Genomic DNA, 25,402 nt, shown 5'->3' on the forward strand with positions numbered 1-25,402 from the left:
ACCCCTCTTGTCCCACACCATATGGCGAGTGTTGCCATACTCAAAACAAGCTCTAGGAGGGAGTGGTGGTTGTGACTAGCTCAGGCTAGGTCTGCTAGACTGACCACTAAAAGCACCCCGTGCAGGAGGCACACTAGATACTGGAGGTGCATAATAAGGCTCATGAGGTCTAGGAGGAGCTGGAATACCACTGGCAGTTGAAAGAGCTGAATGAACGGGGTGACTCACATAGCCCCTACCATGACAAACTGCAGTTGGGGCACGGGCACCACAATAATGGCCCGACTCTCGGGACCTCTTAGCCTCTCTCTTCTCCCTATCCCGAGCAAGTATGCCCTCTATTCTCCTAGCAATACTCACCACCTGCTGATACGCGATATCCATCTCTAACTCCCGATCCATGTTGGACCTGATGTTGGGAATGATCCCCTCAATAAACCGGTGAAACCTCTCTCGAATTGTAGTGACCAAGGCCGGTGCATGCCTATCCAAGTCACTAAAACCGACCGCATACTCTGAAACATTCATAGTACCCTGGCGCAACTGCTCAAACTCTGCACGCCATGCATCCCTGAGGCTATGAGGGACATACTCCCTCCAAAACATGTCCAAAAACTGAGTCCATATAAGGGAAACTGCCTCAGCCGGATTGTCCAACTCAAAAGTACGCCACCACTGATAGGCTTCCCCTCGAAGTTGGAAGGCAGTGAAAGAAACCCCACTCGACTCTGATATGCCCATAGTGCGGAGGATATGGTGGCACTCCTCTAGAAATCCTTGTACATCCTCTGATGCTAGAACACTGAATGTAGGAGGGTCGTACTTGTAATATCTCTCGAGCCTACGCTGCTCCTCCTCTAAAGTGGTTGCCCTACCCTCGGGCTGAATTAGGGATACAGGTGGTATTGGTATAAACTCTAGGATTTGATCAACCTAAACCCGTTGCTCCAGAGTGCAGGCGGCGGGAGTCTATGCTCCTCCCCCGGCCTGAGATGTGGTAGCAACAAGGGGAATCAAACCTGCCTGAGCTAGAGTGTTGTACATGCTCATGAACTGTGCAAGGGTCTCCTAGAGAGATGGAATAGTAGTAGGCGTATCTGGTGTCTGTGTTATGGCTGGAGCTACTGGTGGCTCCTCTATAGCAGCTCACACGGGTGCTCTGGCTGCACCACGTGTGCCTCCTCGGCCTCTACCCCGATCCTAAACACTGGCGGCTCTAGTAGGGGGCGCGGGTGCCTGGTCATCTCCGGTGGCACGTGTCCTCACCATCTATAAAAGAATAGAAGACAGAAGTTTAGAATTTCGAAGTCAATAAACTCGGGCGACAAGGAATTAAATGAAGTGGAATTTTCCTAATAGTTCTAAGCCTCCCAAAGATGAGTACAGACATTTCCATATAGATACACGAGACTCTAATAAACCGGCTTGTGACTCACGACCCCTATGAACCTAGAGTTCTGATACCAACTTGTCACGACCCTAGTTCTCCCTCTGTGAACCGTCATAATAGCACCTAGTCTTTATGACTAAGTAAGCCTAACATTTGCGGATAACTAGAACAAAAACATAAAAGTTAACAACTAATAAGTAAATTTAAACAAGGAAATGAGATGTCACACGACATATACAATAATTACTTCCAAACAGTACATAAACTCTCCAAAACCCGAAATATCATAAGTCACAAGCTAAAGAAAGAAACAATACCCCCATACTCCAGAGTCTAATAAAAGAAGAAAATACTAGAAGGGTTAAAATGGGGTGGAATACATATGGACTTCGAGGTCTACGGACGCGACAGATATACCTTGAAGTCTCATGAAGCAACAACAACACAGCTATACTCGAGTCTGATAGCTAGTACCTGGATCTGCACACGAAAAATATGTGCAGGAAAGGACATGAGTACACCACAATGGTACCTAGTAAGTGCCAAGCCTGACCTCGATCGAGTAGTGACGAGATCAGGTCAGGGCTCTACTGGTATAAATATAATGAAATAAGATAGAAAACAAGTATTACAATAAAATAAGTACTGAAATCTAACAGGAATAAAATTCAATAAAAGCCAACAACTCAGAACACAGTTATAGCAATAGGGGATCTCCCAGGATACCGTCCCGTAGTCCCAAACGTAAATGTGCAGGGGGATCTCGCGGAATACCGTTCTATAGTCCCAAGTAAATATACAGTGCTGGGAGATCTCCCGAAATACCGTTCCATAGTCCCAAAGTAAATATGAGGTACGCGGGGATCTCCCAGAATACCATTTTGTAGTCCCAAAGTAAATATGCAGCTCAACCAAACAGAGATAACAGTTACAGTAGGAAAACACAATTTAGGCTAAGTCCGAGTCAAGGAAGAACAGGAAATTTCACTAAAACATGTTGCGCAGAATTCAGATAGGCAGTTAAGACAGTTAAGGCACGTAGACATGCTTTTCTAAACTAAACAGGATAGTTACATATGCTAATGTTGCTCAATTAAAGGAAAAGAAATATTTGCTTAATAAAAATGGGGTTTTTCAACAAATAGACCATGTTCACACTCGTCACCTCACGTACACGACACTCATATATCAAACAGTACTAAATCCTAAGTAGAGTTTCCCCACACAAGATTAGGCAAGTCACTTACCTCGAACCAAGTTCAAATCAATCTGAAATAATGCTCTTTCCACGAATATCCGGCTCTGAATGACTCAAATCTAGACAAATCAATTACATAACGTAAATATAGCTACAAACAACTAATTTAGCTAATAAAATCAAAGCTAAGACAAGAAAATAGAAAACTCCCAAAAATTCTCGCCGGACCCATGTCTCGAAATCAGGTAAAAGACACAAATTACGAATACTCATTCACTCACGAGATCACTCGTACCAAAATTATCCAAATCCGATGTTAAAATTTCACTCAAAACTCAAAAATTCGATTGGGGAACTTTTCCCCCATTTTCCCAACTTTCTCACTCAAATTCCTTGATTAATGAAGAAAACAACAATAGATTAATGAGATGCAACCAAAATCGAGTTAGGAATAGTTACCCAGTAGCTCACCTGCAAAAACTCTCAAAAATTTGCCATCCACCGAGCTCCAAATCGAATTTTGTGATATGAACTTCAAATCCTCGAAAATCCCCTTTCTGCCTAGTGATCTCCGCTTCTGCGAGGGGTCCACCGCATCTACGGTCCCGCACCTTCGGAATTCCCATTGCAGGTGCGGATTTCACTAAAAACTCGGTGCCAGCTTCTGTGATCAAAAGGTCATACCTACGCGTGCGCACCTGCGGACCCATGTCTGCTTCTACTGTTCTATACCGCTCTTGCGGTCTCTCTAGTGCATATACGGGCATCGCAGATGCAGAATTCACCTTGCACCTGCGACCCCTGTACACTCCTTCCAAATCTGCTTCTACACTTAATCTTCCGCACGTGCGGTCCCGTACCTGCGGCCTCCCCACCACAGGTGTGAAAACACCAGAAATCTGAAGACTTCAGCAATAACATAAATTCCAATCTTGATCGGTTAAGTACCCAAAACTCACCCGAGCCCCCCGGACCTCAACCAAACATACCAACAATTCCTAAAACACCATACAAACTTAGTCGATCTCTCAAACCACATCAAACAACGTTAAAATCACGAATCACCCTCCAATTCAAACTTAAAGAACTTGAAACTTTAAATTTCTACAACCGATGCCAAAACCTATCAAACCATGTCCGATTGGTCCCAAATTTTGCACACAAGTCATAATAAACATTACGGGCCTATTCCAACTTCCGGAATCGGATTCGTACCCCGATATCAAAAATTTCATTACCGGCCCAAAACTCCAAAAATTCGACTTTTGCCATTTCAAGTCTAAATGAGCTACGGACCTCCAAAACACAATCTGGACATATCCCTAAGCCCAAAATCACCCAACGGAGCTAACGAAATTGACGAAACTCTATTCCGAAGTCGTCTTTATACTGTTCTGATTATGGTCCAAATTCTAAGACCCAAAACACTCCGAAACTCAAAACGAATCATCCCAGCAATCCATAAGAGCAGAAAAGATATGGGGAAAGCAGTTAATAGGGGATTGGGGCTCTAACTCTCAAAATGACCGGCCAGGTCGTTACATTTGTGGTAAGGTCATTATCTATGGAAAGTTCTTTGTCAGATCAGTTATTAGATTTATTGGCATATTCACTCACTTGACTAAATGAGAGAAAATCAGACAAATTAATTTATATGAAGTGGGTTAATTGCAATTATGTTAAGAGACTAAGTCGGTCATGAAAGGAAAATGAGCCAACCACGTTTGGAAAAAAAATAAAGATGATTGTATTCCAAAAATTTCAATAACACTTTGGCTATGTTGGGCAGGTATAAGCGGACATGAATCAAGTATGGGGTAAAATACTACAAGGATAAATGATATCTAAATAGGGTTTCGCACAAAAGCCTAGTTGTGTGAGGTTGTCCTGTTGCTGACTTCCCTGTGAAGTCTGGGCATGAATGAATGGGCCTGGCCTCTATCACGGCCATGATTTTTCAATACTCCATTATCAATTTCATCAAGAAAAAAAAATCATAAGAGCAAGAAATCATATAAATTCCTACTTAACTTCAATTGAACTTAGTTATACATGAACATCATATTATCACATATCAAACATAAATAAAGATTCGTAGATCCATTAAGCTATATATTATAAATCCTAATCTACTTGGTTCATTAGTGGTCATTTACTGATTCCAGCTTTGGCAGTAAAGTTGTGCAAAAAGTATCACCATTTTTTCAAACTTCAAATCTCAAAAGTTATTACTCAAGTAATCCACCTAAAACTCTTTTAAACAGATTCCAGAAAAACAAAGTGGTTTCCAGATCTAAATCCTCATGCTTTTACCTTAACCTTCAAATTAAAGAAATCTTTATTAGGCAACCTCAAGTCCATTTCTTCATATATAGCGTAAAACGATACAATCTCCAATAAGAAAGCAATAAAATTAAGACACCGGTTTTCTAATGGCTAACATACATTAGATCAAATACATGTCGATTTAGCCATAGCTAACAAGTAAATTTTCATTTATGACTTAAATACAAAGAAATCACCACAGATAGGCTAGATTTGGATCATTTTCATCTAAAATAAATTGCACAAAAAGAAAATAGTGAAGCATGAATATTCATGGGGATTATGAAGGATCGGCAGGATCTCAAGCTTTAAAGCATTACAAACCAATTAACAGAAAAATTCATACACCAAAACTCGACTTCACTACCGGCAATCATATCATCATGAAAATTTCATTCATTTCATAAGTTCATAAGGAGTAGGCAAAATACCTGGAAAAGATGAATACAAAGAAAGGATTAGAGCCCAATAGAGCTGAAAACTCCATAGAGAAAAATCAGCTACAGAGCAAGCAATAGGTACAACCAAACATGCCAGAAAAAGAACAGCTTCAAATATGCACCCAGAAATTCTAACAAGGACTCGAAAAGCTGAGGAACCTCTTCTTTTTTGAAGTTTTCTTGAGAATATTTTTTCAGATTCTTAGCTTTTGTAAGTATTCTATGTGTGTAAAGATGTAGAGATCAAAAGATGCTTAATATGAAGGTGTATGTGAGTTTTTATGGATAAAAATCAGAGCCTGGCAAAAGAATCTGTTAGCCTCCCCCTCCCCCCCCCCCCCCAAAAAAATTTAGGAAAATGGCATCTTTTGCAATTGAATTGGCCAGCTATCCTTTTCAGATATTTTTTCTTATTTTCAGCATCTTTTCTTAACCAATTTGGACAGATGTCCATCATCTATTCTTTCCCTATTTTTTTCATCCCCTTAACTTCTGAAATTGACCCATTTTGACCTTTTTTTATTGCATTTTAACCCCTTCCAAACTCTTCTAAAACTTTTTATCAACTAAAAGAAAGATTCCATAAGTTTCTATCTCATTTACCCCACTCAAGTTGTAAGTTTTAATTAATACCAACTAGTGCCATTACCTCAACCTATTGTTCTCTTTTATTCCACAAAATCAATATTTAATAAATACTCCCTCTGTTCCAGTTTATGTAAAGCTTTTTGACTGGGCACAGAGTTTAAGAAAAAATGAAGACTTTTGGAATTTATGGTCCTAAACAAGTTAAAAAGGGGTCCAGAGTATTTGTGTGGTTATAAAAGCTTCTCATTAAGGGTAGAATTACAAGTTTAAGCTAAATTATTTTCAAATTTAGAAAGAGATCATTCTTTTTGGAACGAACTAAAAAGGAAATAAGTTCACATAAACTGGAACGGAGAAAGTAACAATTAATTAATCTAAATTGATATTAGGCTATCAAGTATGAATTAATCACAATCAGCAAACTAGTTGACCTATCAGTTAAGCACATGCGTAATTAAAACCATAACCTAATTAATCGATTAAATTTCAAGTAGAACTAAATCAAATAATTATTCAGAAAGCTAAAACATTTTCAATTATTAACCTAAGCATGTTGTAAAACAAATAATTGAAAAACTAAGACATAGATTTAGCAACTCTAAGGAATGAAGAAAAGAAGTAGGGGATTACCATGTGAAACACTGTTGACCGAAAAGAAAAGAATTCCGGACGATGATCGACATCGCCATAAAAGCAATGGCTTACGCTTGAGGGTGTAACTAACGCTGTATGCGACGATGTTAGCCATAATCCGGTCAACATCAAAGGACTATCAAAAGTTCTGGCTGGTCAATGGTAAAGTGACCGGCAGCCGGCGACCTTGAAACGAGACAAAACCAACGGCAACCTATAATACTAAATGAGAGAAGTCGATTGGTGTTGGTTTTAAGTCCAAACAAACTGGGATTTGAGAAAAAAATTGAAAAGAGGTGGATTTAGGTTTAGGATTTCCTAGATTTAAAGATTAAGAGATTCTGGAGGTTTTTGAAAGAAATAATGGAGGGATATGGGATGAGAAGGATGTGGGGATTCTGTGATGAAGATTTTGAGGAGATTGAGGTTGTTTGAAGCGGTATCGCCGGCAAAGGGTCTTGGGGCGGCTAGGGTTTGGGAGGGGATTTGGGAGAGATGACACTACTAAAAAAATCAAGTTTTAGCGACAGATAAATTCTATAGCTAAATAGAAAAATCCGTCGCTAATCTCATTTAGCGACAAATTAGCAACATATTATCAAAAGATTCTGCTAGCTACCAGCATTTTAGAGACAGATTAGCAACGACGTTCGTAGCTAATTCTAGTTTTTTTTGTAGTGTGAAGGAGATGAGAGTGAAGTATTTGCTTAGGATTTGGGGGAGGAGGGGGGTTCCGGACAGTTATAAGGGAAAAGGGGAATTAGTTTGTAGCCATTAATCTAACGTAATCAATGGTGGGGATCAGCCCGGATTAAAACGGAGTCGTTTTATTTTAAAGTGGGGAGTGGACTGGGTCAGACTTTGGGATGGATTGGGGGGATTTAAGGCAACTGGGCCGTTTAGAGTTGGCCCGGTCCGATTTTGAAACTCAAAATGGCCCTTTTCCTTTCTTTCTTTCAATTTCAAAATTAACCCACTATTAAAATACCCAATTAACCTTTGCACAATTTAACCATTAGAACCAAATTATCTAAAAATTAACTAATAATCACACTAATTGAATTATTAACTAAGATGTAAAGAAAAAACTACTAATATATTTTTGTTGTAATTTTCATGTATTAATTCTAAAGATTAATGAGTGATTCCTAAAATGCAATTAAACCTAAAATGTCATGAAATGAAGATTTAAATTTTTTTACAGTGTTTTCTATGATTTTAAGATATTAAATATGCAACTAAATGCAAACAAGCAATTAATAAACTCCTAGAAATTCTATAAAAATTAAAATCAATTAGAAAAAAATCTATTTTTTGAGGATTTTGTAGGAGTATTTTTTGTACGACAAAAATTACGTGCTCACACCAGGTCCTTGGAGGATCATTCCTGTCAATCACCCTATTACGAGCAATTATATGTTTATCTTTTAAGTGACTAATTAATTAAAAATATTATACATAAACTAATGCGTTTATAGAAGTTAAAGTCGTCCAGAAACAAAGAATGGATCAATGGAATAACAAAAATGGAAAGAAAATGCTTATTTTTGGTATAGTCCAGTCCCCTGTATTTCGCGGGTCCGATAGGTAAAACGGTTTTTTCTCATTTCATTTTCCTCGTAAAGCAGCAAATGCCAAATTACGCAATTTACCTATGTCCACAAATCTTTTAATTAATTAACATCATGTGATTATCACATAAAAGTGCACGTCAAATTTATTGAATCTCAATCTGCATGCAAATCATATTGACAATATATTGTCGTTCTTATTTTTTTTCTGGCATTGATGTTTTGGTTTGTGAAATGAAGGTATAATTGATCTTGTGCTCAGTGGGGATTGATTTGAAAAAACACCAAAATTAAGAAAAATGTCTGGTTTTGTTGGTGTTGTTGTTTCTGATCAATGGCTTCAGAGCCAATTCACCCAAGTCGAACTTCGTGGCCTCCATTCCAAAGTATGTTTGATATTTTGTTCTTTAATTTTCTTTTACCGCTAGAAATACATTTTTTTCTTATAATATGTTAGCTGAAATTTGGTTTACAGTATGTTTCTGCGAGGAACGAATCTGGAAAGGTTACACTGGGAGATCTGCCGCACGTTATGTGCAAACTAAAGGCCTTTAAAGATATTCTCACTGAAGATGACATTAGCCACATATTAAGCGAGTCATCTTCTGATATGGCTGAAGAAATCGATTTTGAATCCTTTCTTCGGGTGAGTTGTAGCCAATTTCATCGCGTACTTGTAATAATTTCCTCGTTCTCTAATGTTCTCTACCAATATATTTGGTATTCAAAAGGAATGAATTACAAACTTGGCTTTAAAGAATAGCTTAGAGTTTATCGGAAACAGCCTCTCTACCTTCACAAAGTAGAGGTGTTGGGCTAAAACTACCCTCCCCATACCCCATTTGGGGGATTACACTGGGTTCGTTGTTGTTGTTGCTTTAAAGAATAGCTGAATAAATAAACTTCAAATGTCATAAAGTTCATGGTTCTCTAATCTACTTTGACATGTTTGGCTTTCATCTTCGCTGCATCGTCATTTCAAGGATGAATAAAAGCAATGAGCCTATCAACCTGGCTTAATATGAAGTTCTCTTGTAACTTACTTTGTTATTCTTTTATTTTCTTATCTTTCTCGAAGTGCTTCTCATAAGTTCGTTGTATCAACTGAAGTGATGGAAAATAAGTAACCGTATATGTGTGTTTATTATGGCTAGGCATATCTAGATTTACAAGGACGAGCTACTGCTAAACTGGGGAACACGAAATTAAAAACCTCGTCCTCTTTCCTCAAGGCCAGAACAACCACAATTCGTCACAACATTAGTGAATCTGAAAAGACTTCATATGTTGCCCACATCAATAGCTTTCTCAGAGATGACAAGTTTTTGAAGGATTATCTTCCTATTGATCCATCTACTAATGCGCTCTTTGATCTGGCAAAAGACGGTGTTCTTCTATGGTAAGTGTTAAGGATGCAGCATACAATGATTCTAATTCACTTGCTTGTTTGTTGATTCATTTACTAAACCATGTAATGCAGTAAGCTTATCAATGTTGCCGTCCCTGGTACTATAGATGAGCGCGCTATTAATACCAAAAAGGTTCTTAATCCATGGGAAAGGAATGAGAACCACACTCTTTGCCTCAATTCTGCAAAGGCAATCGGCTGCACAGTGGTCAATATTGGCACGCAGGATTTAGTTGAAGCAAGAGTACGTTAACATCTGCGCGAGTTATTACAGTAGTTTTCGCACATAAAATTATAATAATCAATATTATAGCTGCTGAAGTTTCTTGTGTTTTTTTGTTCACTTAGCCTCATCTGGTTGTTGGGCTGATTTCTCAAATTATCAAGGTATTTTTCTGCTATATACCTGTTCCATATGCTCGTAATGCAGCGGGAATCATTACTCATAATTTTTTATGTTCTTGTTTTGAAATATCAGATACAACTATTAGCTGATCTCAATTTGAAGAAAACTCCGCAACTTGTGGAATTGGTGGAGGACAGCAAGGTTGCTAATAGTTGATTGGTTTTCCTGTTTTGGTTTTAATGTTGCACCTCCTGGTCACTGGTAAAGTTGTTGTCATGTGACAGGAGGTCACGGGTTTGAGCCGTGGAAACAGTCTCTTGCAAAAATGCAGGGTAAGGCTGAGTACAATAGACCCTTGTGGTCCGGCCGTTCCCTGGACCCCGCGCATAACGGGAGCTTAGTGTACCAGACTGCCCTTTGTTCTAATGCGGCACCTTGAAATTCATGCTAGATTAAATTATAGCTGTAAAATTTGCAGGATGTGGAGGAGCTGTTGGGTTTACCTCCGGAAAAGGTTTTACTGAAATGGATGAACTTCCATCTAAAGAAGGCAGGATATAAGAAGCAGGTCAATAATTTTTCATCTGATTTAAAGGTGAGATAGTTCTAAAAGTTCGATATCAAATTAACTTTTTAGGAAGTAGTAGCATTACATTTCAAAGGAGATTTTTCATTTCCTAAACATGAAGTTTACACTTACACTGCAGGACGGAGAGGCTTATGCTCATTTGCTTAATGTACTTGCACCTGAACATGGTACAACCACCACACTAGATGCTAAAGATCCAACTGAAAGAGCAAATTTGATTCTTGAGCAAGCAGAGAAAATGGATTGCAAAAGATATGTTACTCCACAAGACATTGTTGAGGGTTCCACAAACTTAAATCTTGCATTTGTTGCACAAATATTCCAACACAGGTAATAACTAAAAGTTCTTTTCCATTGACCAATTATCTGAAATTTCTCTCTTTAAATAATGCGGAAGATGTTGATACATCCAATATAATTTTTTAGTTTCTTAATTTTATAGTCCGATTTCATAGCAAAGACATAAGGAGAAAAAAAAATCCTCAAGATGAAAGTTGAGCTAAATTAAGCCAACTCTCAAGTCAGCTTAGTCTTTGTTAACAATCTGCAGTAATGTTCAGTCTACACTAAGACATGGAATATGAGGCTTGCTGTCCTACTTAACTTATCAACCGACCGAGCTATGTATACTATAGCGTGTAATGACATTATATTATTCCAATTTGCATTTTTATGGAGCCTAGGGACTAGGGTTCAATGACTCTGTTCAATCGTAATTTCTTGCTTCTTTAATGCTTTTTCATTTAGTTTCTTCAATAGCATTACATATGCTTGTGCAGTTGTCCGTAAGTCCATGATGGATATTCGTCTGAAACTGAACTCTGATATGATCAAAAGTAGTGTGATGAATGTTGATGCTAGTTGAAACGTGTTAGTTCTGTCAATTTAGTCTTCCAATTAGCGACAAGGATGCTAATAGCAAATACTAAGCATGTCGATTCAATAGTGAATATTTCTACCTCTAAGTGATTTGATATCATTTGGTAAGAGAAGTACAAACTTCTCTAGAAAAAAAATGAAACTATGAAAGCACATATATTGAATGAATGATTATGTGAACTTAGTTTTATGCAGTTGATGCAATTGATGAATATTAAGATAATCTATTAAGGCACCTTGTTGTTTTCCCTGGAATTAATGCTTGTAGACAACTACAAGATATGCGTAGATGTAATATTCTTGATTTCTGTATGATGGTTTTATACTTCAATGCATCTTTCGCTTGTTTTTAGTATAATCTTTATTAGAAATCACTGATGATCTTGGAGTAATTAACATGTTAATGTTTATGCTTAGTGTAGTTCATAATGGTGTACTTTACCATCTATAAAAGAGTCCCCTTTTTACTGTAATCTAGGAATGGATTGTCAGTGGACACGAAGAAAATATCTTTTGCTGAGATGATGGAAGATGATGCTCAAACATCTCGAGAAGAAAGATGCTTCCGGTTGTGGATGAACAGCCTTGGAATTGATACTTACATAAACAATCTATTTGAGGATGTGCGAGCAGGGTTGGTGTTCATTGTTTCTTTGCTGAACATTATTGGACTTCATAAATATGATTTGTTGATAATCCTCTTATGCACAGGTGGGTGCTATTGGAGGTACTCGACAAAATTTCTCCAGGATCAGTCAACTGGAAGCAAGCAACAAAACCCCCTATTAAGATGCCTTTTAGGAAAGTTGAGAATTGCAACCAAGTCATAAGGATTGGAAAAGAACTGAATTTCTCCCTTGTCAATGTAGCTGGAAATGATATTGTACAAGGAAACAAGAAGCTCATATTAGGTAAATTTTGAACCTCCCTTTACTTTCCAATGTTGCTAAACTATATGCTACCGGAGTAGATTCTTTATAGTGAAGGGCAGCCCGGTGCACTAAGCTCCCGCTATTCGTGGGGTCTGGGGAAGGGTCGGACCACAAGGTTCTATTGTACACAACGGCATTTCTGCAAGAGGTTGTTTCCACGGCTTGAACCCGTGACATCCTGGTCACATGGCAGCAACTTTACCAGTTACGCCAAGGCCACTCTTCAGATTCTTTGTATTGAAGATGATACAATTACAAACATTTGGCTATGTGCCTTAAATTATCTAGTCGTTATTAAATGTTCTATTATTAGAGAAGTAAATGATTCATTTTCTGTTTTCAGCCTTTTTGTGGCAGCTAATGAGGTTTACAATGCTGCAACTATTGAAGAACTTGAGGTTTCATGCCCAAGGAAAGGAGATAACAGATGCTGACATCTTAAATTGGGCTAATAGTAAAGTGAAGAGTGCAGGCAGAAAATCCCAAATGGATAGCTTCAAGGTGATGAAGAAAGCATCAATTATTGATATATCAGTTTCTAATTTCACAATGCCTGAGTTTTCTGTTTTGTTTTGTTAGGACAAAAGCCTATCAAATGGGATGTTCTTCCTAGAACTTCTTAGCGCAGTGGAGCCCAGAGTCGTGAATTGGAGCGTTGTAACCAAGGGGGAAACTGGTATACACTTAAAAATATTTTGGCTTTGATTAAATGATCTGAACAACCTTTTTCTTTGGGCTTCATGAGTATGCTGACAATTCTTGATTGCAATTCCAGATGAAGATAAGAAGCTTAATGCAACTTATATAATCAGTGTTGCGCGGAAACTTGGATGCTCCATCTTTTTGTTGCCAGAGGATATAATTGAGGTAACATATGATACAACAAACAGCTTTCTTGTGCCTGCATTTTGTACATAGAATAGATGTTTATCGTCTGGTTAAAGGCTTTATTTTGTTGCAATTAAGTGTTTCCATTACAGATATCATAGGTCTAACTATGCTTCTATTCTGTAACATAATAGAGTAATACTGAAATTAATCAGTGGTTATACATTCAAACATGACACATCGTGCAGACCAAAGTTATATTGAATGCTACTACTCGGGTTCATTTTGAATACCTCTCCCGATGAATCCTGTGAAAGTAAATTCAGATGTACCTATGAGATTAGTGATCTATTATTTCCGATTTCTACTTAGCATTACATATCAAGTAGTAATTTCTTGTCTATGAAATCTTAGCTTCCACACAATACTGTGGTGTTTGCATCTTAGCAATTTCTTCATTTCTTGTCTATGAAATCTTAGCTTATAAAGAATGTATGGTGTTTGCATTTTGCGTCTGCCAAATATTCAGCAGTCAGCCTTTTGTGCTGAAGAACAACACACACACACGCGCGCACACACACACATACATATATATCATCACTCCGATCTTGGTGGTGTTTAAAACAAATATAAAGCTAAAGAATCAAATCTTTTCCTTGACAACAAATTGACTTTGGCAAACAGGTAAACCAGAAGATGATCCTTACTCTAACAGCAAGCATAATGTTTTGGAGCTTGCAACACAAAGGTGGAACGCCAGAGACCATCCTTGAAGAAGACAGTGCTGCTTCCGATGAATCTCCAGCAGCAGCCACTGATGGTGAGAATGCTTCTTCCTAAGCCAGAAAAGGAGCAGAAACAAGACAGAGAGAAATTCATGAAAATAAATACTAGATAATGTCGTTCGTATTGTCACTGATGGGTGGGAATGCTTCTTCTGATTTGGTCCTCGGCTTTTGTTTTCAAGAGGACAAATCTCATATAGTTGGTCAATATGTCACTTACCTATATAATTCGTTTAGTCACTACTATTTATCACCACAAAGTGGTTAGGATGGTAAAAGGGAAGAAAAAAGTAACTGTATATTTTTTTCAGAATCTTTAGGCTCCTTGGACTTAACAGAATACCAGGGATTTCTAATAGACAGCTATTGTGTTTCCTTAACAAAACTGATATGAGATTTGAATGTCAATCTCACCATCAAGATTTATAACAAGCAAGCTTAAATCAGATCCTTCTACTTCAGGCATAATTAAAATCCTTCAAATATTTGTTCTATGGCAATAACAGATCCAGCAATCCAACAAGTGGGGTCTTGCGGGTAATGTGTACGCATACCTTACGCCACCTACCTTGTACAGGCAGGTAGGCGTAACATCTGGATACATACTACCCTCTCAGATCCCACTTCTGGGATTACACTGATTTGTTATTGTGGGATTACACTGATTTGTTATTGTTGTTGTTGACTAAGAACACCATTATGAGTCCGGAATTCCATTTCTGGGGAAAATTTGAGGAAATATTAAATAACAAAGTTTCAAGACTCCAGCAATTGTCCTACTGTTTATTTATTTAGATTGGTCCTCTGGTCAAGTACAATTGCATGGATCAGTTCGTTAAAAGGAATTTAAAGAATAAGAAAAAAGATATCGTTCCAATCACTAACAGGGGAGGAAGAACTTCACATATAAGATCACTTTTATTTCCTGTTGTGAAATCCTCCTTTGGTACATTAACAAACGGCACATTTATAAGATTCAAAAAATAAAGAAATAAAATTCATATGGGTTCTTGTTCATTTGGTGCAACCACTGAAGGTGGCACGATGCTACTTGCATTACATTCAAGTTCATCAGCTTTTTCTTGTTCTGCAATATGCATCAGCATCTCAAGGCGCTTGTCAAAAAGTAATGCACTCTCATCTCTCTCATCAAGTTCAGCGGCTTCAGCTTCTAGCCATTTCTCTCGCAAATCATCTAAAAGGTTTCCTTCAGCTGTGTTCATCTCAGCTCCTGGAGCACTCGGGGCAGTTGTACGAAGTGATGAATCCCCAGATGGTGGTGGGAGGGTCAAAAGCATTGCCCTAAACTCTTGAGTATCCGCAAATGTCTCAAAGTTACATGCCATTGCGTCTAGACAATACTCCCGAATCTTAAAAACACCATACCTACAAGTAAAAAACAGAAGAACTTAGATTTATTAACCAAAATTATACAGTGGAAATAGCCTAGACACGGCCTTAGATTGGAGCATTCTCTTTTAGCTCTCCTATAGTTCATCTAATATCTAGATAGACTGGAGAAGCAGAACCCTAGCTATTTCCTCTTATATGACAGGCTTTGATACTGAGCCTTTTCCAAGATGCCATGCAAAATGACACTGGAATACAATTCCTTTTGTAATTAAATAATAGACTTGGATCAAATTGATCATATGACATGTCACCATCGCACAAATGCTTCCTAAATGTATTTCATACATCTCGTGCTGATTCAAGATCATCTCATATCTCCATATCAGGATATTACTTTCAAAAGACCACACTTGAAATATGCATATGGAGTATACACTAAGCATGACCAACATGCTACTGCTCAGCTAAGTTGCTCGGACACAGTTGCGGGTGTCCGACACGGGTGCGGATCTAAATAAGGTTTGGGGATACAAATCCTAGTACAAATACGAGTGCAGGGATCCAGCTAAAAATAATTCTAAAAAATAAAAATATAAAAAAAAATCTCTAAATTATGAGAAATTTTGTGGAATACTTACGTATAGCTTGTAAAGTGTAGGTTTCTTTTCTATTCTCAAGTTGTAGATAAGTAAAGGATTGATTTTCAAGATAAGGTATGTTATTTGCTTCAAATTTACCCGAATTTTGGTTCTAATTTTGGGAATCAAATTGTATCTCGTCTCAAATTTTCCGTTCGTCGTAGTCAAAGTACCCAAAATTGTTTGACCAGATCTGGTGCGGATCCCATAACCGCACCCATATTAGTGTCGTGTCAACACGGGTACGGCACCTAACTGCCATGTCGGAGCAACTTAGTTGCTCAGAACACAAACCTTCTAACACATAGATCATGCATTTCCTCTTGAAGCATACATTGTTATAAAGAAGCTAATGACGTTGGAGAGTTTCTTAATTTTTATTTTTCTTGATAAGGATGTTGGAGAGTTTTTTTCTCCAGGATTAAGTCACAACTGATTCTGATTTTTATGAGGTAGCTTTTTCTCTTTTCCATAAACCAAATGTTAGAAGCTTGGGAGCAGTTACAATAATGTTATTCTCAGTTTTTAATGCATATTACACTAACTCTTGCTCTTCCAGCTAGACAGTATTAGATGATTAATGACGGGACTACAGACATCAAATCAAACTTACATACGGGAATTTTAGCTGTCAGTCTAAACATCCAAAAAGGTTGATTAGCATATGGTGATAATCCACAACCAAAGAGATTAAAATAATTCCTAAAGAAGGAATATGACTGAAGAAGACAGATAGCACATACATGTCTGATAATACCAGCCAATGGCACAACTCAACAGGAGGAACCATTTCCAAATGTGGCAGCAGCGCATCTGCTACGACACGTTTAAGTGGAAACAACAGGTACCTCGAAGCAGCATCAAACATCTCTTCAGCCTGATAAGATTGCGTGAATCATAAATTAAACTATGTGAGCAATCAACGCAGTGGAGAAAGAGAGAGAATTTCCTATTCCTTAGAAGGATAGCTATTCTACAATAAGAAATTCAAACAGCGTACTTGATCAGGGTCAATGTCCTTTAATCCATCAGTATACCTGGTCAACAAAAATATGATTTTGTTAGCAAGTGGTTGAAGATGAAACAACTGAAACAAGCACAGCTGAAAGCCAAGTCATATGTCATTTGAGTCGCATCAAAGTGAGTTTGTGAGTCATACTGGTTATCAAAGGTACAATCACGTCAACTCAGTTGATGAAGCATGCAACAGATACACACTGCAATACAGCTTTTTCTTAGGGGCAAAGAGGGAAAAGGGGGGGGGGGGGGGTTATAGGCAGACCCTCAGGTCTAGTTTTAAAGTTTTAAACGTTCTTATTATTTATTTTCTTTACTTTCTTTTCAAGGGGGAAAAAAAGAAATGAGAAAAGGATAACTTACATATACTCTATCATTTTCTCAAAAGCTCCAACGGTCAAATCATGTTCCTCAATGCATGGAAGTGCATTATCAGGTAAACGATCTCTTCCTTCCAGAAAATCCTTCATGCGCGACAACCTCGCTTTAAAATATTCAGACCTTGATGCTAAGACAACTTGATGGCAACGAAAAATCTTCTTATCAACTCTGACACAAACATCTGCCAGATCATCTTCATACTCACTAATCTGCATTGAACTGACAAGGCATACAAGACCATCAACATCAAGGCTCAAGTTCTGCTCTCTGTTGGAATTCACAAGAGAAATTTGAAGGGATTTATGCAAAGCATTGGGAAGACGGTCCTCTTCTGGGAGAGAGATTCCCTGCAAGATGAACCGCTTTTGGGAGTTATCCACGTCCCTTAGTGCCTTGTACTCGGCATATTTTTGATGAATCAATTCTTTCTCGAGGACTTTCTGTAGTGAATGGCATTTGCAAACTTTGCAAATTCTGACAAGATCTTCCATGTCATCTACTGCTATATCAAGTCTGTCGGAATAAAAGAAATGGATGAGGCTATAAAGAGCATGATAAGACAGTTTTTCCCTTGAGAACCGTATTTCCTTTCTATCCTTCCACTCAGTCTGAAATTTCTTTTTGAAGAAAGGCGAACGTGCAGTCAAGATTACTCTGTGAGCTTCAATAGGCCTACCATGCGCATAGAATACAACATCTGGAGGAAAGTGGCTGGGGCTGGATCCTCCATTTTCTGAATTACCTATTAATTATCCCAGACCACCATGTCATTTTTGAGTGCATGAAGACAATCTGGACAAAGAATCAGAGAGTGTGATATATGCATACAGCTAAAGAACCAAAGTAGAATATCCAATGAATCCAAATTTTCGATTAGCTCATGTGAGAAAACAGTAAGCAAGATAAAAACAGTGTTAGAAAAAGTCATGAGTTCCCTATCATTGCAAGATCTAATAAGTACAATCTATCCAGTTATACAATCACGCACAACGCAAGAGGCTTCACCAGGCCTATAGTGAGAGCAGATGTAATTCACAAGCCAAGGTTGAGTGATCAAATTCTGTGTCTAAAGATTTAACACCAGAAAGGAACAGTAATACAATGGAAAACTGAAATACCAATCTCAGCAACACATGAAGAGATTTATGATTGTTACACTATCATAGTGCAACAGCTAGTCAAGAAGTCATATTAGCAGACTATGTATTTATTTTCGTATTTAAGTTACTTCTGGTAGCCTAGGTATTTCCTTCCATGTACTTGTGATGACCCAAAATGCCACCTTTAAATTAAATAACTATTTCGATATTTTAAGACCTTGAAAAGCAGTATCAATAATTCCTCGACTTGCATGCGCAGTCCATATAATTTTATTTTTTTTTTGATTTGCACCGGGTGTCCGAGTCTCTTCGAGCCCCGACTATTCCCGGGGGTGCACAGGCCCTCGGCAAGGAGTTTCCCACAAGTGCACCACGGTTAATTCAGGTTTTACCCAGTTCGATGGCCCTCAGAAATTGTTTGCACCCAGTGGGTTTCGAACTTGAAACCTTGAAAGGGAGCAAACCCCAAGGCTCAAGTCAATTGCCACCAGACCATATAATTTTCCGGAAGTTTTTTTTTATGTGAAAAATGGATTAAATTATGAGTTAGAGCTTTAAAACTCAACTGAGTTGACTTCGGTCAACATTTTGAGCAAACGAACCCGGATCCAAGTTTTGACCATTCCGGTAGTTCCGTATCGTGATTTGGGACTTGGTCATATGTCCGAAATCGAATTCGGAGGTCCCTAGCTCAAATTATCGCCATTTAACGGAATCTAGAAATCTAAGGCTAAAGATTTCTTAAGTTTGACCAGAGATTTGACTTTTGAGCAAACGGCCTCGGAATGGAATTTTTGATGATTCCAATAGTTTCGTATGGTGTTTTGGACTAAGGAGCATGTTCGGATTTGAATTTGGAAGTCCGTAGGACAATTTGACGCATTTTGGCGAAAGTTAGAAATTTGAAGGTTTTTGAGAAGTTTGACCGAGAGTTGACTTTTTGATATCGGGGTCGGATTCCGATTCCGGAAGTTGGAGTAGGTCCGTAATATCGAACGTGACTTGTGTGCAAAATTTGAAGTCATTCCGGAATGATTTTGGTAAGGTTTGAGACACTTAGTCTCTTTTAAGGAAGCTTAAGTTGGAAAAGTCAACCGGATGTTGACTTATGTGTTAGAGGGCACGGATGTGAGTTACGATAGTTCGGTTAGCTCCGGGAGGTGATTTATGACTTAGGAGCGTGATTGGAAGGAGTTTTGGAGGTTCGTAGTAGATTTAGGCTTGAATTGGCGAAGTTGGTATTTTTGGCGTTTTCCGGTTGATAGGTGAGATTTTGATATAGGGGTCGGAATGGAATTCCGAGAGTTGCAATAGTTCCGTTGTGTCATTTGGGATGCGTGTGCAAAATTTCATGTCATTCGGACGTGGTTTGGTTGGGTTTTTGATCAAAAGAGTAATTTAGAAGATTTTGAAATTCTTAGACTTGAATCCGATGCGAATTTGGTGTTGTGATGTTGTTTTGAGCGTTCCGAAAGTTGGGACAAGTTTGAATGATGTTATGGGATATGTTGGAATGTTTGGTTGAGGTCCTAGTGGCCTCGGGTGAGTTTCGGGTGGTTAAACGGACTATTTCATCTTTGGAAAAGTTGCAGATTTTTCCGAGCTTCAGCTGTGCACCAGAAAATTTCTAGTGCGAGGAGTCCAGTTTGGAAGCTCATATCTTGCAATCTATAAGGAATTAGAAAAATTGCAAAACATGAAAGTTGTAGTCCTAGCATTCTAGTTTCCAGAAAGTTAAACTATTTATGATTTGAATATTTTATCATAAAGTTATGATGGATCGAAGATGGCTGGTGGGGCAGTTTCGACAGAATTTTCTGTTGCACTTTAGAAGCTCATATCTCGGAATATATAAAGAGTTATATGGTGTACAACCTATCAAATGAAAGATCTTCGAGTCTAGTTTCTAAATCTTCAAACCGTTTGTCATTTGGATATTTCCACAAGGAGTTATGGGCGTTTTAACAGAAGGTGTACAGCAGGGGAAAATGGTAAGAGGATGTACAACCCGCACAGCGCAAGCTACAACTCGATGAAGACCGGGCAGATTGTTTTAAACACGAGTTTTAGCCCATTTCTTTCATTCCTTTCATTTGGCTTGGACGATTTTGGAGAGCTCAAGGAGGGATTTTCACCAAGCAACACTAGGTAAGTGATTTCTTCCTATTTTTGAGTTAAATATATGATCTTACATGGATTTAGACATGAAAATCAGTAGAAAAAGGTGGAGTTAGGGCTTGAGATTATGAGACCTTCAAGGGATGATTTGAGGGGTCAAACGATCTCCGATTTTCGAGTTCTTTATATGTACGGACTCGTGAGACGATGAAGAACATTTTGGTATAAAGTTTGTCTAGTTCCGGCGGGCCCGGGGGTCGGATTTTGACTGATTTCGGGTTTTGTGTTTAAAATCGATATTTTCAATTGGAATTAATTCATTTAGCATAATTTGATGATAAAAATCTGAACTTGGTAGATTTTGAGCACTCGGAAGTTGGGTCGAGAGGCAAGCGTGTTGCATAGTAGCTTTTCGGGCTAGTTCGAGGTAAGTAATGATTGTAAATGTTGTCCTGAGGGTATGAAACCCCGGATTTCACATCGTTGTGCTACTTTGAGGTGACACACACGCTATATGACGAGCGTGGGGTCGTGCACCGTTGGGGATTGTGACTTAGTCCGTCCCGTATGACCGTTAAACCGCGTATTTAATTGAAAATTGTTTGATATCATTGTGTTTTGGAAAGTATTATCATGTTTTGGGCTGAATGTCATATTTGGGCCTCGTGCCAACTGTTTTGGACCCTTAGGGGATTTTTACTACTATTCCTTACTGTTTTGACTTCATATTTGTACTCAGTCATGTTGTATTCTACTGTTTTCATAACTCAGCCATATTTACTCCGTTTTGATATTTTAAATGATATTTTGGGCTGAGCATCATGTTTTACTGTTGCCCGAGTGGCATGAGAGATTTTTGACTGAGTGAGGCCGAGGGCCTGTGTTGTGAGGATACTATAGGATCGGGCTGCGCGCCGCAGCAGTGTTATATTGATTCATGATTTTGAGGCCGAGGGCTTGATTTGTTACGCCACGAGGTGGCTTGTTGATATGAGGCCGAGAGCCTATTTGATTATGCCACGAGATGGCTTGTTATTGTGCTTGGGTCGTAAGGGGCCCCTCCAGGAGTCTGTACACCCCAGTAAGCGCGGGTACCCAGTGTGAGTGATATGATGTAGCCCGAGGGGCTGTTGTTGTTTCATATTGTTGCCCGAGGGGATGTTCTTGATCCATGTTTTGCCCGAGAGGCGGTTCTTGATTCATGTTATGCCCGAGGGGCTGATTACGAGTGATTGTGAGGTAGCCCGAGGGGCTGGTTCCGTTGATATTATGCCCGGGGGGCGGTTTATGGTACATATTTTGCCCGAGGGGCTGTTTACATTTCTATCATTTTTACTCACTGTTTTATCACTCATTTGAAACTATTGAAAGTTGTTTTAAAAGGTTTTACTGAAACTGAGCTTGATTTACGAAGTAAATGGTTTCTGTACTGTTTTTGAGAAATATACGGTATTTGTTGCAGTGCTATGATGTGAAATTATGTGTTTTTTTTACTGCTCAGCTTTCATTTACTTTTATTACTTACTGAGTTGGTGTACTCACATTACTCCCTGCACCTTGTGTGCAGATTCAGGTATTTCTGAACCCAGTAGCGGGTGTTGATTGCTCAGTGGCAGAGTCATCAGAGTTAGCAAGGTAGCTGCCCAACGTTCGCAGCCCTGCTCTTCTCCCTCTTGTCTTCCTTAGACTGTTTTTAGTTAATTTCAGACTCTTCATTGTATTCAGACCTTAGTAGATGCTCGTGACTTGTGACACCCCGATGTCGGGCTGTATTTATTTCCGCACTTATTCTATTTCGCTAAATGTATACTTGTTGGGGATTTATTCTTATAAATGACTTAAATTGACTTATTAAATTGTTAAAAATAAATTTGGGAATTGTGTCGGCTGGCCTTGTCTTCACGAGAGGCACCATCACGACCGGGTCCGGTTTGGGGTCGTGATAGTACTAAGATTCCCAAGTAAAGGATTCCGAATTCAAGGCCAAATTCCTGTAAATTGTGGTTTCTCAGCATTCTAAGTAAACTTTCTTTTAACAAAAGTAAGTAGCTTTCTGCACCCTATAATTCTTTGAAGTAACTACAAGGAGACTGCATTACGAATGGTGTAATGAGCTCAAAAAGGTCAACCATGGCATCAATGTCATTTGCAACAGCCATGTTGAACCAAAAAAAAGAGTGAGGATATACATCTGTATTTAATATTGTTTACAAATTCCGATTTACTCTAAAAAGTTCTTGCATTCCTTTCTTTCCATATAGTCCGCCATATCGCCGAAGGAATGGAGTTCCAAGTTTTCCTTTTTGCCTTGTTTTTACAGAGACTTTTTTTTTATAAGGTAAATTGTATTAATCAAAAGGGAGAGAATTCCCGTATACAAAAAGTATACCAAAAAGTAGAGAATTTCTACATAAACTCTCTTATAAGTGGGTGAAGAAAATATTTGGGACAGTTCTTTCTCCATTATTAGACTGCTCAAGACTAGTTGAATATGTTCACATTACACGGGGTAAATTGCAGCTCAGTATGCCGTACCAAATGAGAACTAAACAAGCAATACCAAAAAATACGGATTGTTGTAACTTGGCATTATTTGGCACAGGACAAGCATAACAGATTCCATGAAGGTCAAGGAGCTATGCAGAGCGAACACTTCCGACATGTCATGCTATTTTGATTTTTGGCAGAAAGATTGCCTTTAGATCATATGGTTCAAAGAGTTTGTGCACCTTCTAAAGACCTTTGCGTTGCCTGCTACTTGTAGATGGTTATTTTGCTGTCACAGTTTTAAATTATCACAGTCCTCTTTCAGAGTACTTGAGTGCAAGTCCAGTGACAAGATGCATGAAGCAGAAGTAGAAGTGAAGATTGATACACAAGTCATCCTCAAAAGGGATAGTTTCAAGTAACTTGGGTCTATAATTCAAGGCAAAGGGGAGATTGACGAGGATGTTACTCATCGAATTGGAGCGTGGTGGATGAAATGGAGGCTTGCTTCTAGGGTTCTGTGTGATAAGAATGTGTCACCAAGACTTAAGGGTAAGTTCTACGGAGCGGTGGTTAGACCGACTATGTTGTATGGGGCTGAGCGTTGGCCCGTAAGGATGTCCCATGTCCAAAAGATGAAGGTAGTTGAGATGGATATGTGAGCATACCAGGAAAGACAAGATTAGAAACAAAGTTTTAGGGACAAGGTGGGAGTGGCCTCTGTGGAGGACAAAACGCGGGAATCGAGGCTGAGATGGTTCGGGCATGTTCAAAGGAGAGACATAGATGCCCCGGTCAGGAGGTGTAAGAGGTTGACCATGACGGGTCGGAAGAACTGGGGTGAGGTGATTAGACAGGACTTGTCACTGCTCCAGCTTACCGAGGACATGACCCTCGATAGAAAAGGATAGAGGTCAAGAATTAGCGTTGAAGGTTGACAGGTAATCGTTAGTTTCTCTTAGGCTCACCAGTGGTACTAGTACTATTCTTGTATTTTCTTATTCCTGGTTCTTTATTACATGTTGTGTCATTCGCTTTCATTACCTTATTTCATTGTTGTTGCTATTGTTTGTTGCTTTATTTTCATTGTTCCTTGAGTCGAGGGTCTATCGGAAATAGCTTCTCTACCTTCACAAGGTAAGGGTAAGGTCTGCGTACACATCACCCTCCCTACCCTCCACCTAAATGAGCTGGTCAGTTCACATAAAAGTCCAGTACTCCATACTTCAGTCTCAAAGTTAGACCATTTTCCCTTCCTCCAATGTTGGATATTATCTCAAGGCAGTCTTCTACTTCTTGTACATAACAAAAGAAAATACTGTGTCCCAAACTATTTCGGACTGAGGCATATCAGTTCTCAACACACACACATATCCAGGTATGGATAACCAAAGAGAATCAAATTCAGTACTATTTATAAAAAGAATAAGTAGGAATATAAAGCTCAATATGCCCACATACCCGAAATAGGAACTTGACCTTCGGATTGTTCCAAATAGTTCCTATTAGCCCAACAAGCCAAAAAAGTATCTCTTAAAGCAGCTTGCAAAGGTCCAAGTGGCGGAGGACGAGCTTCAAAGGCTTTAAGCAATTTCCTAACTTTAAGATTAAGGGCAGCGTAATGGCAACGGTCACCATCAAAAGTATGTTCGGAACAAATAGCACCACTTTCCAATAACATTCGGGCAGCATCAAGGTGACCAGCAAGACAAGCATAATATAGTGCCACTGAATCCCATTGGTCTCTCGCATTCACATTCACACCTGACTCTAACAGGTATTTTAGCCGGCCGACGTCCCCGGCTCTTGACGCTTCGAAAACGTCGCCGTATGGGACTTTTTTTAAGGGTAGACATGATTTGAAATCCTCAGGGTCTAAGTCTATGTTGTCCAGGTCAGACATAGTAGTGAAAGCGTGTGAAGACATGACTTTGAGGTTGCTGTTGGATGAATTTGGGATTTTGAATTTGAGGGGTTTGGTTTGGGATTTTGGAGTGGAGGAAGAAAACGGGTAGTTCCAATGATTGAGGAATGAGGCTATGGCATTGGAAAATGATGAAAGTTTGTAGCAGAAAGAAGTAGAGGATTGACAAGAAGAACAGTGGAAAATGTAGAGTGGGTGTCGGTTTATGGCTGTAAGCCTGTACCCTTCGCTGATCGCCTTGTATGGGCTAGCCCACTTCTTCCTACAACATCTTGCGGAGAAACTTAGTCAGATTTCCACGATAAGTATGTTGGAACTCCAGCATAATATGATGGAGTTCCAACATAAGTACACTAGAACTCCAGCATAATCCAGTAAGTATAATGTCCAGTATAATATACTGGAGTTTAGAGCACTAGTGCTCCAGTTTCCAGTATATTATACTAGAGTCAGCAAAGTATATCGATCCAGC

General features: G+C 38.8%; 2 protein-coding genes and 1 long non-coding RNA gene across 4 annotated transcripts; 1 reads left to right on the forward strand and 2 right to left on the reverse strand.

Moving 5' to 3' along the window:
* Positions 1-1,569: 1,569 nt before the first annotated feature.
* Positions 1,570-7,299, reverse strand: LOC107767762 (uncharacterized). Of its 2 annotated transcripts, XR_001643973.2 has the most exons (4): positions 6,572-7,299; positions 3,060-5,344; positions 2,638-2,707; positions 1,570-1,870 (listed from the first exon to the last, which is right to left on the reverse strand). It is a non-coding gene; the product is annotated as an uncharacterized LOC107767762 (long non-coding RNA). The 2 variants fall into 2 exon arrangements; XR_012695823.1 differs by lacking the exons at positions 3,060-5,344; positions 6,572-7,299 and adding an exon at positions 5,345-5,678.
* Positions 7,300-8,221: 922 nt separating this feature from the next.
* Positions 8,222-14,270, forward strand: LOC107767765 (fimbrin-5-like). The gene is made up of 14 exons (XM_016586855.2): positions 8,222-8,531; positions 8,621-8,791; positions 9,300-9,544; positions 9,626-9,797; positions 9,902-9,940; positions 10,032-10,100; positions 10,378-10,494; positions 10,607-10,818; positions 11,846-12,001; positions 12,079-12,278; positions 12,643-12,800; positions 12,879-12,975; positions 13,075-13,166; positions 13,812-14,270. The coding sequence occupies exons 1-14, from the start codon at positions 8,445-8,447 to the stop codon at positions 13,965-13,967; spliced, it is 1,971 nt and encodes a 656-aa protein (XP_016442341.1). The 5' UTR covers positions 8,222-8,444; the 3' UTR covers positions 13,968-14,270.
* A 541-nt stretch (positions 14,271-14,811) lies between these two features.
* Positions 14,812-25,188, reverse strand: LOC107767764 (BTB/POZ domain-containing protein At2g04740). Its single transcript, XM_075223403.1, has 5 exons — positions 24,468-25,188; positions 17,284-18,043; positions 16,904-16,940; positions 16,647-16,780; positions 14,812-15,298 (listed from the first exon to the last, which is right to left on the reverse strand). Exons 1-5 carry the CDS (start codon positions 24,931-24,933, stop codon positions 14,911-14,913), a joined length of 1,785 nt encoding a protein of 594 aa, XP_075079504.1. The 5' UTR covers positions 24,934-25,188; the 3' UTR covers positions 14,812-14,910.
* Positions 25,189-25,402: the final 214 nt, after the last annotated feature.

Source organism: Nicotiana tabacum, chromosome 10, assembly GCF_000715075.1.
Source record: "Nicotiana tabacum cultivar K326 chromosome 10, ASM71507v2, whole genome shotgun sequence".
In the NCBI taxonomy this organism is placed as follows: Eukaryota; Viridiplantae; Streptophyta; class Magnoliopsida; order Solanales; family Solanaceae; genus Nicotiana; species Nicotiana tabacum.

Coding starts and splice junctions, on each gene's coding strand:
- LOC107767764 (XM_075223403.1), bottom strand. CDS start 24,933: ATGTCTTCACACGCTTTCACTACTATGTCTGACCTGGACAACATAGAC. Junction 18,044..24,467: donor AGGTCAAGTTCCTATTTCGG/GTATGTGGGCAT, acceptor GATAATTAATAG/GTAATTCAGAAAATGGAGGA. Junction 16,781..16,903: donor AGGACATTGACCCTGATCAA/GTACGCTGTTTG, acceptor CAATCTTATCAG/GCTGAAGAGATGTTTGATGC.
- LOC107767765 (XM_016586855.2), top strand. CDS start 8,445: ATGTCTGGTTTTGTTGGTGTTGTTGTTTCTGATCAATGGCTTCAGAGC. Junction 10,819..11,845: donor GCACAAATATTCCAACACAG/GTAATAACTAAA, acceptor ACTGTAATCTAG/GAATGGATTGTCAGTGGACA. Junction 12,279..12,642: donor AAACAAGAAGCTCATATTAG/GTAAATTTTGAA, acceptor TTCTGTTTTCAG/CCTTTTTGTGGCAGCTAATG.